The sequence below is a fragment of the Neomonachus schauinslandi genome, chromosome 14 (genome assembly GCF_002201575.2).
Source record: "Neomonachus schauinslandi chromosome 14, ASM220157v2, whole genome shotgun sequence".
NCBI classification, from domain to species: Eukaryota; Metazoa; Chordata; class Mammalia; order Carnivora; family Phocidae; genus Neomonachus; species Neomonachus schauinslandi.
The window spans coordinates 13,669,518-13,689,669 of NC_058416.1; the positions used below are offsets into that span (position 1 = coordinate 13,669,518).

The following is a 20,152-nucleotide window of genomic DNA, read 5'->3' on the forward strand; positions in this document are numbered from 1 at the left end:
TCAGAGTAGTCCAAGAAAGGAACACCCCACAGAAAAGTCAGCATAGGTTGAAATCACAGGCATAAATTCCCAAAAGGGCATAGACTATAATTAGTTGGGTGATTTACTCAAGGAAAAGTATATTACAATAAATACCAAGAGTTGGTTTTTCCTTAACCTTCCAATTCATTAAGAAAATTGAGGCCCAGCTTCCTGAACTATCTCTTAAATAAATCTTTATCCTCACCCATCCTTCCTAATAGCCTCAAAGAAATAGATGCCCTCTATCGACCCACAGCTAACTCTTTCATGGGGGCTCATGATATCGTCCCTCTTATTTCCTTCAGGACTTTCTTTCATTTTTCCCTCTCCATTCATGCATCATCCTTAGCTTTTCCCGCTCTCTCTTTCCCTTCAGGATAGAAATGATGTTCAAGTCTTTTCCTTCAGGACCACTTCCCTTCTTTCTACTGAGGCTTAACTTATATCGAATAAAGCACACAAACCATAAGGCTACATTCAATGTTTATACCCAGGAAACTAAAACTCAGAAAACCACAAAGAACATTATCAGCAGCAGATGGCTCAAGCCCCTGCCCATCAATATGCCCCCGAAAGGTAACAACTATTATGACATATTGCCAAAAATTAGTTTTGCCTGTTAACCGACCTTCATATAAATACAGTTGTACAGTAGGTCTCTTTTATTCTTTGTTCTTTCACTCAACATAATCCACTCCCACTTTTTTTTGTTAGAAATTTTTTTATTTACTTATTAAGCACCAGCTTAATACTGCAGAACATTTCAAATCACCCTTCAACAACTCATTCTTCCCTCCCCCACCCAAATTCTTGATAAAGAGCTCTTCAAGTGAAGACATGCTCTCTTCTCTCTTCTGTATAAAATTTTATCAAATAAAGGCAAATAACTATGTACATCTTGCTGTAAAATGCTGCCCACGGCTGTGGAAAGTGTCTGCCCAGGCTCCTTTCACTGTCTAGGCCCTGAAAGACTCTTGTTCATGAACTGTCTCTTCACAAAGCAAGTCCACCACTTGCTAGGTTTATCATTCTGAGGGTCAAAAACTTTCTCACAAAGTCTCAGTCCAGTCTCTTGTCTCAGCTGCTGCAAGTAGGCCCTCATTACCTCATCTTCCTGTTTGTTTGCAGGTTTGGCATAAATTGCATTAAGTGGAAAACCAGGCTCTCCAGGAATGGGAAAATTAGTGATTCCCAGCATATACATTTCTTTTTCACCTTGGCTTTTGGAATTGCACTTTTGGAGTTTCTTAAGAGACACTCAGAAATGTAGAGAGTTATATATATCAAGGTTCTATCAGCTTCATTCCTAATCTCATAGTTTTTGAAGAAGACATTGGCCTTGAAGTAACAGATGGCTTCATCCACAGTATCTGTATCTTTTGTCTAAGGACAGGTCCTTTGAACTGACTTCTGATAGGCAACAGTGCCATGTTTCCAATGAGTTTGATGTCAGGGTCCATGAGAGAAGAGTGGGAAGCCGGTATCTTGGCGGCGCCCGGGTTTCAAACTAGATGAGGAGGCTGGGGTTCAAGCGTGGCGCTTCCCGTCCACGGCCCAGCCTGCACTCCCACTTTTTAAATACAAGCATTCTTCAGAGTTGCTTCCTCGGCCTGTCCTCACTCCACCCACTCAGTCAAGCACTTTCATTCAGTCCAAACACTTCATTGACTGCCTAACATAGATGCTCCTTGAGCTCTCTCCAGAAATACCTGAATGTCCTTCAGGCACCTTAACTTTAACACATCCAAAATCTAAATTGCCATCTTCCCACCAACCTACCCCGGCCCCCGCCCCCGCAAAGCCAATTCCTGCTCCTGTATTCTGCCTGTTGGGCGATGGGATTACAGTCAATCAAACCAGAAACCTCCAAGTCATCCTGACACACAAACCCTGTCAGTCTTATGCACACTGTATCCCTGACATGGGATATAGTGACACACCTTCCTGACCTGGAAGACATACTCAAATTAGTTCCAGAATGAATAATAAATCCTGAACTACTCCTTCCCCCCCACCAACATATAATCATTCAATAAGACCCAAGAATTCTACACTCTAAGCAATAGCAATTCCCATTCTGAAGTTCTTCATCTGCACTAACCTAGTCCAGATCTTTCTCATCTAGTTCTCAGGTAGCACCTTGGTCCCCATACCAGGAATGCCCTATCCCATCCACTCCTATTCCTAGTCTACTCTTTCCAGTATTCAAAATAATCTTCCACCCACCCCAACTGCAGAGACCTGATTAGTTTCCTATTTGGTATCACAACCACATTGTACAAACCTCAAAAGCGACACACTCTGTATTGCAATTCTTTCTTTCTCCCTACCAGGCTGAACTCCTTGAGGCAATTCTTTCTTTGGATCTCCAGCTCCTAACAGAGTGCTTTCAAATGTTAATGAAAGGCAGCGCTAAGGCAGTAACCAAGTCTCTAGCCACTCCTCTCCCATCCATCCTCTAGCTGGCTACCAGTTAACACCCTAGAATACAAACCTAACCATGTCACCCCCACATACTTAAAATGCTCAGTAGCTCCCACTGCTTATCAAGTCAAGTCCTTAGCATGTGAGGCCTTTCATCATCTGGCCCCAACCTTTTCCATTTCACCTCCAACCACTTTAAACTCATCACCTAACACTTCACCATTGCAGCTACCCACCATTTCCTACCTACATGGTGCCCTTTCATTCGTGCTTTTCCTGACACACTCTTGTCATGCAGTTCTAGCCCCTCATTCACAAAGGGAATCCTTCCCATGAAGCTTTTCCAAGGCATTCCACTTCTAGGGAGAGCTGCTTTATCGGGTTTCCGCGTTCCCTGAGCCCTCTGTAAATGCCTTCATTAAGGTATTTCAAGTTTTATTATAATTGTTTATGTAATTTACACACACACACACACACCCCAGATAGGAAAGCCTCGACATTCAAAAGGCATTCATCCTGAGAGCTTCATAAATTTAATATAAACATTATTTTTAGACCTCTCCACTTTTGTCCATAGCCATAGCCAGCACTAGCATTTATTTCAAATGCGAAAAAAATGAGTCATAAGGAAACCAAGTAAATAATGTTTATATCACCTTCCTGTGAGTTACTGCACATACTCTAAGCAGAAGGCAACAGAGCTCCACTGAGCTCTGGAAGCTGGATGGTGAGCCAGGTGCATTTACCAGCTAAACGGATGGCTTTAATCGGTTTAACATGTACTACACCATTTCACGTTCATCCTCTGCAAAATCAGTCCTCAACTGATAAATATTTGTAAATATTAAGAATAGAAGATACACCCTCATTCATTCTCATATCACCAACCCCTAACTCTAGCACCTGCTCCTTCAACTTTACTGAACTAGTGATATGAACTACTTTCATGAACTGACCCACAATTCTCTCACCACTCAAGCTGCACACATGTCATCTTTGAGCTTCTTTCATCAAAATGGCCAATTAGCTACTGAGTCCTAGGATAACATCTTCACAGGTCTCCTTTTCTCCCTCCACTGCTCTAATTTAGGCCCTCAGTATCTCACTAAGCCACACAAGCTCCGAATGATTTCTTTCCTTCAATTCTAATCTCTCCCACTCCCAATTCATCCAACGCCATCCCTTCTTAAAGTGCACTGTGCAGCTGAATCAACCTGAGAATCTTCTAAGTCTGAGGTGGGGCCTGAGATTCTACATTTCTAACACGCTCCTGGGAGATGCTGATGATGCTACTCCATAGATCACATCTCAAGGAGCAAAGCTCCACTCAACATTATCCTGGAATAATGCTTACCTAGTAAGAAGTCAACAGGCAAAGGCCAGATGACCATCAATCAGGAGAGCACAGATTTCTGTGCTAGGTAGGAAACTGGCCTAGATGCCCTTGGTCCCTTCTAATGCTCAGATTCTATGCCCTGCCCCTCACATATCCACGCAGTTGTCACCCATTTTATACCTGTGGACCCTAGCAAAGCTATAACCTAGCAGGTATTTCTTCAATTATCACATTCACCAGAATCTGATTTAGTAACTATCCACAGACAACTCAGGTTGATCCTACTCCAGTATCACAAATGTTTCTAAAAGATAAAGAAGACACTGTGCAAAGGGATAAGTATAGTTGTGCTTATGATGGTACCTTAAAGATAAATGAACACACAACTTTCCTTTATCCATCAGTATTATTTGGAGGTTGAAGCCACTGGGGTTAATCTGCCAGTTTCTTAGAACCAAGAGGGCTGTCAACCATTTTTGTTTTATTGCTTGGTTGTGGGGAGGGGGTGAAGGTGGGAGATGTGACACACATGTCCAGAAGCAGGAAGCAATGACAGCTCCCAATTCTCTATTAGCAGCTGCAAGCTGATTCAGGATATAAAACAAGCATTCTGACTGTATTTACTACAAAACAAGCCCTAGTTTCAGAAATGGACTTTTATGTGGTATCTTCAGAATGACATTATCCTCTTAAGTAGTTCCAACATATCTGTTTACAGAACTTTTGTCATCATGTATTTATTAATGAGACAATACCATTCAGATTGTGGTTAAAAACACCAAGTCATTCTTACAACTTGGTTACAGAGCAAGGGATTTGGAGTGTCTGCTTTAAAATCACAAGGACCAGTAACTACTCTCTATATGATTACACTGATGCTAACATTTCTGTTACTATCCCCCATAAAATCAGCTTGTCGAGTGTTGATATAACTCTAATGAGTTAACTTAAGTCTCTAAAAATTAGTCACAGAGGGCAAAACGGTGCTAATAACAGTGGAAGACACACACTGGCAAGTGATTAACCTCAATGTTGATGAGTATGAAGGAGAAGCATTTTCATTTGAATTAGAAACATAAATCAATCTATTTTAATCAGATAGGATTTGAGTAACTTTTTTTTTTTTACCATGCTGTTTGTCATAATTTAAAAACAAAACAAAAAAGTAAAATGAAGATCTTTTTTCCAGTGTTGCCATTCACATTACTACACAAGACAATGTTTCACAGAGACATTTGCCTCCTATTTAAAACAAAAACAAAACAAAATTTATAACAGGCCATTAGTAAAGATTTAACTTGCCATATGTGTAGTACAAGTTTTCCAGCCATGGATTAAAAAGCTAGTATGTTGCTTTTGTTTAAATGAACACTCAAGAACTGCGTCTCCTCCTGGCCCAACAAGAAGTCTTCATCATCAGTGAAGATTGAAACACTAGATGAGCACAGTTAAAAATTTCCAGATTATGACCAACTCATCATCATCCAAATTTTACATTACTGCAGTCTACATATGTCACTGAATTATTTTTTTTAAAGATTTTATGTATTTATTTGACAGAGAGAGACACAGCGAGAGAGGGAACACAAGCAGGGGGAGTGGGAGAGGGAGAAGCAGGCTTCCCGCGGAGCAGGGAGCCCGATGCGGGGCTCGATCCCAGGACCCCGGGATCATGACCTGAGCAGAAGGCAGACGCTTAACGACTGAGCCACCCAGGTGCCCCCATATGTAACTAAATTAAAAGAAATTAACTGCCTCCAGAAGATAAACACATTTCCCATAACTCTCATAAATCTGAGGAGTGAAAAACCCTCATAGGCCTTATAAAAAGAAATAAGAGAATGTCTCTCAAATGTATGGCAGGACCCTGGCACCAGGCTTCAGGGCAACATGGAGCATGCACACATTTGCATTTTCTTTTCAAGAAAGCAAAATTAGGGGCGCCTGGGTGGCTCAGATGGTTAAGCATCTGCCTTTGGCTCAGGTCGTGATCTCGGGGTTCTGGGGTTGAGCCCTGTGTTGGGCTCCCTGCTCAGTGCAGAGTCTGCTTCTCCCTCTCCCCTCCACTCATGCTCTCTCAAATGAATAAATATCTTTAAAAAAAGCAAAATTAATAATTGCTTAATCCAGAATTTAGACCCTTACAAGCTGTGATACCACATGGAGCCCAAATGATTCGAGTGGATAAAAAGGCCTAGATGCCTAGATAGAAGGGTACTTCATAAATCTTAAAGGATGGAGCTGGAATTGCTACTCCTAAACTGGGTCTGACTGGATTTGAACTAGTAATTTATGGTTGCTCCTCAAACAATTCAGGGTGCCAGAATTAAGGCAATAGTCTACTCCTTCTGGTCCCTCAAGCCTTGGCTCCGGGGCCTCCTGGGGATTCACAACATTGCTACGACAGCCATCTATGAACCCTGCCTCTACTGGGACACTTTTCACCTTGGTATAAAAATGATGGCTTGCCTGTTTTTTCCACAAACATGCCCTCAAAATTATAAGTATGTCAAGGGATCCTAGAAAATTCAAGTTAGTCATCTCTGAATCAAAAGCACCTTTGACATAATAGATACAATAACTGATGGATGGACAGATGAAAGTATACTGTCTGCCAATCACTAAGCAACTGTATATCCCAACTTCCTTAACGAGCCCTAATTAACTCTAACATTTGTGGCAATTTACTGTTGCTAAGACTAATAAAACCACACTACATTTGTGTAACATCTCACAGTTTACAAAGCATTTCCACATATATCATCAAATCTGAACCTCCCAAAGTTCTTTGAGACAGATTTATTTTATCACTTCTCTCCTTCTCTCTCTCTCATGAGGCTTAAGGAGGTTCAGAGGCTCATTCTAGGTCTCACATCAAGTAACGAAGCCCACAGTCAAGTCTAGGTGTCCGGGTCCTCCATCAATGAATGCTCTTTCCACCCTAAGCCCAGGACTTGGTTTCTAACAACTGGTACGACTGTGCCAGGCACTTTCACACATTTCATTTGATCTTCTCAACAACCTTGTAGAACACAAAAGCATGAACTCTTTCAACAGAGGAGGAGGGGCGCCTGGGTGGCTCAGCTGGTGGACGGTCTGACTCTTGGTTTCAGCTGGGGTCGTGATCTCGAGCCCAGAGTCAGGCTCCGTGCTGGGCAGGGAGTCAGCTTGGGATTCTCTCTCTCCGTCTGCCCCTCCCTCCCTCTCTCTCTCAAATAAGTAAATAAATCTTGGGGAGCCTGGGTGGCTCAGTCGATTAAGCATCTGCCTTCGGCTCAGGTCATGATCCCAGGGTCCTGGGATTGAGCCCCATATGGGCTTCCCTGCTCAGCGGAGAGTCTGCTTCTCCCTCTGCCCCTCCTCACCCCCGCCCCTGCTCGAATTCACTTGCTCTCTTTCTCCAATAAATAAATAAAATCTTAAAATAATAAATCTTAAAAAAAAAAAAAGAAGGAAAGTAGCAAATAGAGCTCCAGGGGCAGTGGCAGATAGAGAACTCAAGTCCATGCCTTAACTACTTCAAAATCTATGCTTCCCAAATGCTGATATGCCCAAACTGGCCCCAGAAAGTTATTAGAGATAAGTTCTCCACATTCAGCAAAAGAAGATGGATACTAACTAGTTGACTGTGGTGTCAGATGCCTGGACCTGAGTTTTGTCTGTGCCTTACTCACTGTACAAATCCAGATGAGTTACTACACTGCTCTGGAACTCACTCCCTCCATCTGTAATACTAGGGTAATAATATGGTCTACCTCACAGGGTTGTTATGAGGCTCAAATTAGCTAATATATATAAAGCACTTAAAACACTGTCTGGCATGTAGTAAGGGTGATATAAATGTTTGCTAAATAACAAAATATTACTCAATTTCTTGAACATTATACATAGGGAGTTTTTGCACTTGTTTCTTCAAATTAAAAAAAATGCCATCTAGTTTGTCATTGTGGAAGAAATGATACTTGTCAACACCTAAATAAATCTGGCAACTGCATCTTTATTTCTTTTAGTATTTTAGGGCAATGGGTGTGGAGATTTTCCCTGTGTTAATGGATTCAAGTCTAGAATCTATTCCAGCTAAGATAATTTGGAACTTAGGCAAATACAATTAAAAGCCTACAGAAGAGAATCCCAGTTCTCTACCAAAGAGGGTCTAATAAGGCCACGAAATGCAACAGTAGTACAATTTTTGTCTTGTGGTCACATACCTAAGAACTGGTCACTAGTTCTGCCTACCAAAGGTGGCAGATGTTCTAACCTGACTTTTCTAGGTTTGATATCTATGACTCTATACTTCCCATACCCCCCCCTAGAACTACTTCATCTCTTCTGGGAGTTCATTTACCTATAGCACTAAAGCACCATGAGTACCATTAGCACAGTGGTCCCATTTCACAATTTTCAGCTATCTCAGAGTTATTTTGCATTATATTCTTGTCATCTCAATTCATAGCTACACACAGAAACCCCTTCTCAGGTCAACTAAGAAAACCTCAAAGCACTACTGGCAGAGTTATTACTATCTTGACAGGCATGTTAGTCTTCATTTTTCTATATTCAAAAGATAAATCATGTGTGCTTCATGGTGACCTTCAGAGTTGTCCCCAGAAATTCTTTAGAAGGAGAAAAAAGGAATCTCTTCAGCATAAATATGCAGCTAAATGATGCCTAATACACACACATATATGTGTGTGTATATATACATATACACATCAGCATTTTTTACTCCAGCTAACTCCATGCCCACACTAGCTACTTCAGGATGACAAAGCATCCACAGGAAAAGAGAATGGTGATACATCCATATTCCAGAAGTACATAAGTTGCCATCCTAAAAGTAAGGGTCAATGGGTTAGCCTGGTGATGGGTATTGAGGAGGGCACATTCTGCATGGAGCACTGGTGTTATGCACAAACAATGAATCATGGAACACTACATCTAAAACTAATGATGTAATGTATGGGGATTAACATAAGAATAAAAAAAAAAAGTAATAGTCACAGACTGCTATTAAGAAATTAGGGAGCAAAAAAGAAATGTAGTGGAAAGCAGATAAAGATCTTTCCCTTTCTCCCTATTTTCCTGAACAAATTCAAAATAGCTACTAAACCTATATTATTCTATATCATAGATTTTAATCTCTTATCAGTTAAAAAAAAAGACAAACTAAGGAAAGTAGCATTTTATATCAGTGAAGAAATAACTCAATTATCCAATAAAAAGTATTAACACAATTTGTTCTTTCCTACTTCCTACGTTTCTTAAACAATAGATTAAAATTTTCGGCATAAAAAATAAAACTATAAGATACCACAGGAAAATACAGGAAATTTCATTTTTTAAACCTGGGATAGGGAGTCTTGACATAAATGTGTAATGGATAAAGAAAATAGTGACTTACAAAATAAAGCTAGTTTCCCTAAATATACCCCTAAAACAAATCTATAAACCAGTAGGAAAAAGCCAAATATCAAAAAAAAAAAAAAAGGAGCAAGTGATATGAATAGGCCATTCACAATAAGTTACCAATTAAGATGTGGGAAAAAAATGCTCCACGTAATTAAGAACTGCAATTTTTTTTTTAAATCAAGATTTTTTTCTCCCAAGACTACTTACCCTACCCCACTCCTTCCCGTCCCATCCATAAATAGGACTACCACCTCCCATTAACATCCTGCCTTAACACTCAATGGAGAACATATGTGTGGGGTGTGTGTAAGAGAACAAGTGTCCTTCAATTATAGCAGTGTTTACTTCTTCCCATAAGGAGGGATCCTTATTACATACAACTGAATTTCAGCTGCCCCCAGCCATACCACCTCTCCAAGAGACCATCAAGAGAAATTTCTCCCCTGTTTCAGCATCTGGAGTACATATTCTGCATGTCAGATACAATGTATTTTTACCCTTCTGTACTTCTGCACTTTAAAAAGTTCCCTTCCTCATATTAAAAATGAGCAGTCATCTTTGAGGAATTAATTGACTCAGTAGATTAACTTCCCTATAAGGAAAGCTAAAACTTTTGCTTAAGGTAAATGACTAAATTAAAACAGAGCCTAATATAGAAGGGAATCTCTCTCACACCCCTAAAAATATTCACAAACTGCCTTTTTGCTAAAGGGGCAGAAATTTCTTTTTCCCTCTTGCTCTCCCTCCTTCTACCTCTCTTTTAGGGAGAGAGAGGAGATATTCAAAACAGTAGCAGATTTCATGATAAAAGACTTCCAAAGCCAACAAACAACAAAAGCCCAAAGATTATTGAAGCCAGTTTTTTTTTATTTCTTTATATTATACAAAAGTAGAACTGTGCATGTGTGCGTTAAGTAAGCTATGTGCATCTCATCGTGAGACGACATCTTTTAAAAAAACTGAAATAAAGAATATAATGAATACTGAATCTTTTTAATGAACATGTTTGAATGAGAATTTTTTCAAAATCTATTTTTAAATGTTTCTCCCAAATATTTTTTTAATCTTTTTTTTTTTTAAAGATTTTATTTATTTATTTGAGACAGAGAGAATGAGAGAGAGAGAGCACATGAGGGGGGGAGGGTCAGAGGGAGAAGCAGGCTCCCTGCTGAGCAGGGAGCCCGATGCGGGACTCGATCCCAGGACTCCAGGATCATGACCTGAGCCGAAAGCAGTCGCTCAACCAACTGAGCCACCTAGGCGCCCTCTCCCAAATATTTTTTAAAAGTCAATGATTTCTTTTTACATTTCCATTCTAACAATTTCAAGTTCAAAGTACAGATGAATCACCATTGGTTTTTCTGATTTTCTAGTACTGCAACTCCTCTCAGCCAACCGTCTGTCAACTTTAAAGTTCTATCATTAAATCCCCCAAAGGGTAACATCACTGATGAAATCTAATTTCCCTCGATGCAATTAAGATACCCAACTGTTCCATCAGAAGCCCCTCCTTATAACTGTCCGCGATATGCAACCTCCCAAAAGCACTGATTAGAATGAAATGAAACTGGAAACATCTTGAAATCACAGAGAAACCACCAAATGTGTAACGTACACTCCATTTTTTTTTAAACTTTCATTCTGAATATGAAATAGAAGGAGGATCCAAAATTAAGTTTATAAGTTCAGTGTGGTGAAAAAAAGAACAATGGACAGATAATCCAAATCATGGGTGCTACTCCTAATTCGGAGACTGGCTTGATCAATGATCTTAGACCAGATACTTAACCTCTATAGGCTTGCTTTCCTCATCTATAAAAATACAGATGTTGGGATCTCTGTGGGATCCTTAATTCTATCATTTAATCAAATTAACAATACAAAAATTTCATTTTCTTTAAGTGCTTTTTCTCCTGAGACTCTAGGCACCAGGAGATAGGCACACAGCTCATCAAGAATTAAAACTAAAGAACTAGGAAGTTTTGCATATTTGAATACCTCCAATACAGAGTTACCATTAAAGTAAACTTGATAAACCAAATTCTGAAAGGATCTTGCTTTATACGTCAACTTAAGAAAAAACTCTAACTTTAAAAAGGATATATTTCTTTAAATTCGTCTCTAGCACACTGAGGTCTACATTGAGAAGTAGGGCTGGCAGAGAGTGAATCAAACATTACATATACTCTCATCAGTCTGAATCTATACCAAAAAGCTGATCTACTCTGGTTGTCAACCTCAGGCTATCTTGCATATATGAGGGCTAAGTCCATTCCTTTCTCCCTGAGAAAATGCAGGGGATTTGACTCTTTTAAACCCATAGACGGGTCTTACAAAACTTAAAACAACTACAACTTTTAGTCTTTCTAATGGGAAGGAAAGGTTCTCATGGAGCCCCAGAATGTTAAGAGTTGAAAGCGATCTTAGACTTACTCCTCTCCAAGCTCATCAGTTTACTGACCAGGAAAGCAACGCCCAGGATAGATTAAAATGAACGCCCAAAGTCATGCCAAGTTTCCCAGCTTTCAGACTAATTTCCTTAAACTACACACCATTTTTCCTCAAAGTGTGAGATAAAACCATGTAATTTTTTCCCCAAAGTTATTCTGAAAAACAAAACAAACATACAAAACGCCAACCAAGGTTACTCTCACCTGACCCCAGGACACATCAGAGAAAACTCAAAAACCGTAAGGTAGCACCCATACAGGACTAAGACACAGCCAGACAAGCTCTCAAAATATATGGAAGGGAACAAAGACAGAATTCCTTAGGAATAAATTTCTCATAAATGACAAGGTAAAAAAATAAATTGGTTCTATGCATAAAATTTCACTCTTTGGACCATGTGTCAGGAGTGAACTGACTGTAAAATCCAGATAATGGTAAGGAAAAAAGCAGAGATCATACTTTCACTGTATTTAAAAACATGCCTCATAGTTTAAAAGAAAGCCCAAATATTCTAACATATAAGGCAGCTATATGACAAGATTCATTCTCTAACTTCTTTTCACCAGATGTAGGCATCAGTAGAAATAGGCAGCAACAAATACAAAACTCTTCCGGCTCGAAAAGAATGCAAAAGAAAAAAAGCTAAAAAGAAAAATCAACCAATTCAAATCCTCTCAAACCTCAAATTTCTAATCAGATTTTTCCCTCCTTATTAAAATGGTCTAAAACAAAATTATTTCAGATTTAGTTCAGTCTCCAACTGAATGCTTTCATATAACTGGAAATGAGACTAATTTTAGCAAGCTTCATTTGGGAAAGTATATGCCAAAAATTCTGAATTTGTCTTTTGCTAAAATATTGACATTTAGAAACTTATAAAAACGTGTACGACCTACAAATAGACTTTTCCACTCCTTTTCTAATAGAACTTCTAGGTTCCAAAGTCAGAAGCTCCTGGACTTGTACCTGAACAAGACACTTTATCATTATATACATCTTACAATGTACTAAAGCAACCTCAAATGTAAAAATACAACAGGGAAAAAATTATTTCAGCAAGAACTTGGCGTTCTGGGAAGGTTATGCTTGGTTTCATTAAACATACTAAAAGGTATTCTGGGCATATATTATATACAAAATATGTAACCAAACCATTCCACCTCTAAATCAAAGTGTCATGACACTTCAGTAATGTAGTAACTGTCATTATGCTTGACTCAAAGGTACACTGTGCAACCTAGAAGAGTTGCTATTTCACAGTTAACCAAATATCCTAATGTCTTTTAATTAGAATATCACTAAAGTCTGTTCCTTCCAGATCTCTGAGTTTAAAATTTATCAAAATCTCCCAAAGCCTAGAGTTGAAGTTTCATACAAATCAAAACCCAACCCATCACAAAGACTTAGGCTATAAATACCTAATATGTCTAAAGAATCCACATGGTCACTTTTTTTGTTTTAATTATACTATCTTCAGAAAACTGAACATAAGTATAAAAAAAGGGCTTGCCCTAGAAGCACAGGGACATGAGGCCAGATTCAAAACCCCTCATTACCAGTGTTACACCAGATGCCTGGGATTAAAGGGGTGGAGTGGGTTTTAGAAAGTGGGAATTTTTTTTTTAAGGCTTCATTTTCCCAGACATTTTGATAACTTCTCTTTTTCAAAATGTCAGGCATCTTTTTTAAAGGAAAAGCTTTTCTACTGAGTGGCTTCAGGATCTCCTGACTCTCACAATACAATTAAACCCTTCTCCTGTCCAGATAGACTGAACTGTGTTCCACCCTGGCACATAACAAAATCATTAAATCTAAAATGCCTCATTTGACAGATGTCTCATTAAATTCATCTCAAAGTTGAGGTAAGAGATGCCTTTGAAAAGAAGGGGGGAAAAAAAACACCTGTTAACTCTAAGAAAACTTTGAGAGAGAACTGCTCTCTCAAAATCCACATAGAGCTTCACTCATGTGCAACAGAAGATATTAGTAGTATGTGGCACATCTAAAATCTCCTGCCCTGGGAGAAACGCCTCCGAGTGTATGTGTGTTTAACACATCCCTGGGGACCCAAACAGGACGGAAGGCTGAAGAATCAGGGCATACTCCACCAGCTGCTGAACAAAATTCCACAAATTCAACAAATGTTTAAACTAAAATGCCAAGTATTATACTAGGCTTGGATCATAAAGAATGTCAATGAATGTTATGTTACCAATAAATCAAATTCAGGGCTCTAAAAAGAAAGAATAAGAAACAACAAAAACACTTTACACTTTAAAAAATAATGACCTCCGGGGCGCCTGGGTGGCTCAGTTGGTTAAGCGACTGCCTTCAGCCCAGGTCATGATCCTGGAGTCCCAGGATCGAGTCCCGCATCGGGCTCCCTGCTTCGCAGGGAGTCTGCTTCTCCCTCTGACCCTCCCCCTCTCATGCTCTCTCTCTCTCTCATTCTCGCTCTCAAATAAATAAATAAAATCTTTAAAAAAATAAAATAAAATAAAATAAATAAATAAATAAAATAAAAAATAATGACCTCTGGATAACCAATCATTTAAGGTGGTGGATTTAACAATCTTATAGCAACAAAAAGAATTCTGAACCCAGAAACTTTAAAACCTAACTTACACATTTCCTCTCCCTGCAATTATTTCACTGAGCACAAAAGACACACAGTTTAGAAACAACTATGAAATTCAGGGAAATTCTAGCTCTCTATAATGTATGAATTATAAAAATAATTGTAACAATAGCATAGTAACACCAATAAAGCACTATCACTAAAGTACCAACAATTCTATTTTAAAATAGAATTTTAGAATTTAAAAACTCTTTAAAATAGAGTTAAGCAAGACTTTTCTGACGTATATTTTCAACACTTTACAAGTAAGGCTATGTTTTAAAGGAACTGAATTGCCACACCTCCACCCTGAAAAGTTATCCACTTTTCAGATGAAGTGTTAATTCTCTATACCCAATGAAGATTTACAGTTTAACAAATGAGGCATGGTCAAAAAAAAAAAAAAGTCATGAAGTAAACGTCATTCCCTAACAACTTAAATGCAAGTATGACTATTGCAACCAGAATATTTACAACACTTCAGTACTCTTTCTGTATTGCCTATTTATTTGCCAGGCTTGGTACTTTAGGTTTTTAAAGGCAGCATGATAAAAAATAGGGCCATCAACATTTCACAAGGAATACCACTTTGGACTGGAGGATATCACCTCATTACCAAGAAAAATAGCGTATTTTCTGAATGCTTCTAACCAAGTGTAAAAATCAAGTGTAAATGAAATTCAGCATCGATTCATGGAAAGTGATATGAATTGCAAAACAGAACATCCCAGCTCTCTATTCTCAGCTCTGCCAAGGACTGAAAAACCACAAGCAAGAGGCAAACCTCTCTGTGCATGTTTCTCCTGAAAAGAGGATTGACACCGACTCCTCCCTAATAATGTTTTTGAAAGGACAAATGAGATAATTTATGTGAAAGCCCTTTAAAATTTTTTGAAGATAATAAAATCCAACATGTTAATAAATGTTCTCAAACCACAGTTATGAAGGAAAAGATAGCATGCACTTTACATCAAAAACAACAAATATAAAATGTAAATATAAAACAACAAAAATAAAGTTAAATCCTTTGTTCTTAAAATCGAAAAGACTGTTCAAGCACACACTGGTGTCACATGTTCATACCACGTGACTCAATACTGCTGTAATTATAGTAATAAGAGCCTGCTGGTCAATATTACAGCTTAATGCTGAACCACCCCTTCTCGGTTTCCATGTAGGAAACCATGTAAGGTTTGATCATTCCCAAAAGAGAAAAAGAGAAGAAATATGAGAGGGGTTAGGAGACTGTTCTCCTGAGCAATCCCAATAAGTCACATAAAAATATCTTATCCAAGATTCACCAGGCACAGTGGGTGTGCTCTCCATTCTCTCAACATCCTTTCCCACTATTACAATTTGAACTGAATTAGCTAGACTACTAAATCTAAAATGTGGTGCAAGCGTCAAAAAACATATAGCTTAATACTGCCCTTGGTCAATGACTCAGACTGCCCAGGGAATCCAAAACACAAAGCTCATTAATCTTTTGAAGTCCATTATTTATGTCAAGCAACATAAATTTTTAAACTTTTTAACCTAAAATTACTCTCTTCCAATTAGAATTTAAGATGGTTCATTTTAAAAGGAAATTAAATGTTAATGTACTTAAAATACTTAAAACCAGTAATTTCATATAAAGCCACTTAAATTTTGTCTTTTTTAAATCAGCTAAAAGAATGCTTGAAAGATACAATAACAATTTTCAAACTAAGTTTTCATTAACAACTCTGTAAATAGCACCTTTCATCCAACACCTTATAGTTCATTAAAGACTTTCATTTTACTTTACCCAAATAAGTATTTAAATATTCAAAGGCTGCAAATGCCTCTCAAAGACTTTTAATAATAACGAGTCAAGTTATAAATACTGAAATTCCATTGAAAGGTGACCTTCAAAAGAATGAAAGTTCTCTGCTGGACAAAGAAGTCTCAAAAAAAAAAAAAAAAAAGCAGCTGACTAGATAACTAGAAAGCAGATAATGAGCTCAATTTAAATACAGTAATGTATTCAAATGGCTTCAAAGGCAACTTCCTCATCTATCCTTAACTCCAACTACACATATAAACAAAAAGATGTGCAGCAATAAGACTAAGTTATACGTAAAATTATAAAAACAAATGTGGCACACAATACCCTCTTAAAGAGTGTCCTCTAAAACAAACCTTAATTCTCTTTTTCCTAAGGAAAAGAATTACTACCAAAATGTAACACTCCCATTGGGTATCCTACATTCCTCTGCAGAGGGAATTTCTAGGAATCTCCTCCAGCCAGGTACAAACCCTCACTGTGTGAAGTCTTCACAGTGTTCCCGTAACAAGTAAGACCACCTTAAGGACAAGGCCCTTTTGTTCCTTAATAACTAAACTTTCTTGCAAAAGTTCAAATGGATTCACTATAAGCTGAATTTTGTTCTATGGCAAATGAGTATCAACAGACATTTTGTATATTACCTTGGGTTTAAAATAGGCTCAACTCTGTGTAAAAAAACAAAATAAACTAGCCATTTCTATAACAATCAAGCATCTTCCTTCTAGGACACCTGAACAGTGGCTTCACATTCAAGAATAGGTTGGATACTGTGTGCGACATCCATTTTACTATTTTTACAAGTGTGTACACAGAGGCATGTGTGTATTTATGCTGTGCATACATAGAGATGAAGCAAGTTCAGAAAGAAATAGTAATTACGGCTTTTCATAAAAAGCAAAACAAAAAGAGTAAAATGACCACACCAGAAATTTAAGATTCAACCAGAAAGAAAATTTGTCACTTTTATATTGATAAGCTTTAAAAAACAAAACAACAAAAACACTGTACGTCCCTCAGAATATTTTAGACACACTTGAAGAGGCAATCAAGGGAATCAAAGATTTAAATTTCATGACTAGGACACCCGAAACCTTTCCCACTAACATTTATTGTAATCAACATCAGGAAAACAAGAGATACAGAGCTCTTTCTATATAAAATTTGTTCAATACTGTTTACATATCCTTTGCTTTCTATATATTTCAGTTTAATTGGTTTGGTTATAAGAGCATTTATCATTCTCACGTTAATATTCTCATTCCAAGCGTGATTACCATTTAATGTTTTGTAAAATAACAGTATTTTACAAAATACATGAGTTCCAGGAGAAAAGGATATATTGCTCCTCCTACAATTAAAAAAAAAAACCCACCTATTTTCTAGGTCATAAACTTGTAAAGCCATGCCATCCAGTTGAGATATTATCTTCAGATACTGCAAATGCTATTGTATTATCACATGGTTTTCTTTATAAGGCAAAAATCCATCAGAAATCCACTTGAATTATAGAAAAACTTCAATGAAACTTAAAAGAACATCTCACCAGGAACGTTACTGGTCTTGCATATTTCAATGTGGGAGTAAAGATCTCTTCATTCAAACTGACTAAGTTGCCACTAAGACACAAGTTGAACCAAAAACATTAAGTTAGAATGGCAACAGATTAATAAAGTTACAAGTATGATAATTTTTCCACCAGCACCAGATTTAACTCTCCTCATTTAACTTTGTTATGCTAACTGTTTTAAATAAAATTTCTTATCATTAAGAACATAATTATTTAAACCAGAAAAAGATGCACACAAATATAAGGCTCCAATATAACAACCAGGATCTATAGCTCCCTAATTTAGCACCCACCAAGTCTTTAATCAAGAGAGAAACATTAGTCAATCCTGGTCAAGAATTAGACCTAATACATCAATCCTATCTCAAAAAGCTGGGAAAAAATAGAAAAATTAAAGAAGTTTTCATCTAGAACCGAAAAAAAGAGGAGGATTTTAGATCCCATCTCAAGAAATGGTAACCACTTCAAGTCTTATTGTGATCCCTATTTCAAGTCACACTGCAATGGTCAGACCGGGTTATAGAGGCTGGAAGTAAGAAATGAGAAATAGGCGACATCACTTTGGGTGCAAGAATCAAACCTGCAGATGAAACTGAAATAAAGCAAAAAAAAAAAAAAGCTCTGGAGAAAAGTACCACTAAGAAGGGTCCCATCTGTTAGCGAGGACTCAGTGGGCAAATGAGCATGACAGAGAGCTGAACGAGCGCCCCAAGTGACAAGAAAGGAGCTCCTGGGGGTCACGCAGGAATGGCCAACTGTGGACAAATGCACAAGGAGTGACCTGGAGCATGTCTGTTGGTCATTTCCCTCAGTCTGTATGATGTGCACGAGATGGTTTACCTGAAATCCCAAACTGCCTCAAACCCAGCATGCCCTCGAGGCGAGGCCTGAAGAAAGTCCCCTCGTTGTTAAAAGTACTACTGCCTCTTTCAGAAGTAGCTGCTACCTGTGTTTCCTGGTGGCTCTGCCACCTCTTCCAACAGCGCTTCCCCACCTCTGGGCCCTCAAGACTGACAGCAACTCGCGGATTTTTAAATTGCTCCACTTAGTATTACACAGAAGGGAGGTGAACGCTGTAAAGAAGTAACAAAGACTCCCGAGGACGTACAGGTACTCCTGGTCTGGACAGACGGCCGACTGTACTCATTCCTCGGGACCTAAAGTGTTTACACCCCACACGTCACAATACAGGTGAATTTCTTACCTGCATAGAAGCGGATGAGGCAGCCAATCTCCGAGTCCATGCCTTCCTCCTGCACCCTCCACAACTCCCCAAATCCCAGTTGGAAGAGGTAGTCATTTTGGATCTGCAATGGCTTCTCGTCTGCCTCCAGGCGCCGGGTGGTCTCTCCGTGGAGCTGCACGTACAGGGTGGGCGGCGGAGGCGCTTTCTCCGGGGCCGCCCCGTTCCCACCCGGGGTCGACTGGGGGCGGCCAACGGCCGTAGCTGCAGCCGCCTTTTCCTCCCGAGGCCGGTCGCGGGCGGCCCCTCCCGGGCCGTCAACGCCCCTCGGGTCTTTCGGCTGCAGCAGAGGCGGGGAGGCCGTCGGGGAAGGCGGCCGGGCGCCCGCCCCGAGCCGGGATGGCGCGGAGCGGCCGGGCAGGCGGGGCTGGCCCGGAGCCGGGGCCGGGTCAGCCTCGAGCTCCTCGGACGACGAAGAGGAGCCGCTGCCGCAGCTGTAGGGGTCCAGCCGGTCGGACACGCTCTCGGCGCTGGGGCTCAGGCTGAAGCTCTCGGTGTCGGAGGCCGGGCCGGCGGCTGCGCCGTCCGGGGGCTGCGGGGCGCCCGGCTCACCCGGGCTGGAGTCTGACGGCGCGGGGCTGGCGCGGGAGGCGCGGCGCGCCCACCCGCCCGGGCCGCCCGGCAGCTGCAGGTCCGCGGGAGGCGCGCGCCGCGGGCCCCCGACGGCAGCCAGCCCGCTCCTCCCGGGCGGCGGCCCCAAGTCCCGGGGTTCCGCAGGCGCGAGCCGGGGGCCGACGTCGGGGGGGCGCTGCGTGCCGGTCGCGGGGCCCAGGCCCTTGCCTAGCACCTTCACCACACCGCTGCCTTTGTGGCCCACTTGCAGGAGGCGTGCGGCCACCTCGCCGGCCGTGGTGTCCAGCGTGCAGAGCACCGGGCGCAGGTAGGTCGAGGCCAGGTGGCGGTCGAAGACGTGGACGCAGCCCCGCTGGAGCTGGTGCCTCACCCAGTCCCGGTCCGACGGCTGCAGCTGCAGCATCTGCCGGTGCTTCAGGAGCAGCGTCTTCCTGTCCAGGCTCCGGGTGCACAGCGACGCGGAGGCCGAACAGGAGGCAGAGAGGCCGGCGGCGCCGGGGCAGTGCGAGGCGGCAGCAGCCGAGGACGACGACGACGAGGAGGAAGAGGACGAGCACGATGAGGCGGCGGCGGCCGCGGACAGATTCCTTTTCAGCCGCCCTCTCCTCAGCAGGAGGGAGTTGGCGCCGCTGCCGGCCCCGGGCACCGGGGCAGCCCCGCCGGCGGTGGGCTGGGGCGCCCCGCGCCGCCGCCGGCGACCC

The 20,152-nt window shown here is 40.7% G+C and overlaps 1 protein-coding gene and 1 pseudogene across 1 annotated transcript in view; both read right to left on the bottom strand.

Annotated features, from left to right (window-relative positions):
• The window catches only part of PHLPP1 (PH domain and leucine rich repeat protein phosphatase 1), a 214,966-nt gene that overhangs the window by 194,218 nt on the left and 596 nt on the right, over positions 1–20,152 (bottom strand). Inside the window, exon 2 of the mRNA XM_044921274.1 lies at positions 18,840–20,152. This exon is cut by the window's right edge and continues 30 nt beyond it. Within this exon, the coding sequence (XP_044777209.1) occupies positions 18,840–20,152 (1,313 nt within the window). The remainder of the gene's footprint in view (positions 1–18,839) is intronic.
• On the bottom strand, positions 971–2,684 carry LOC110576924 (annotated as a pseudogene).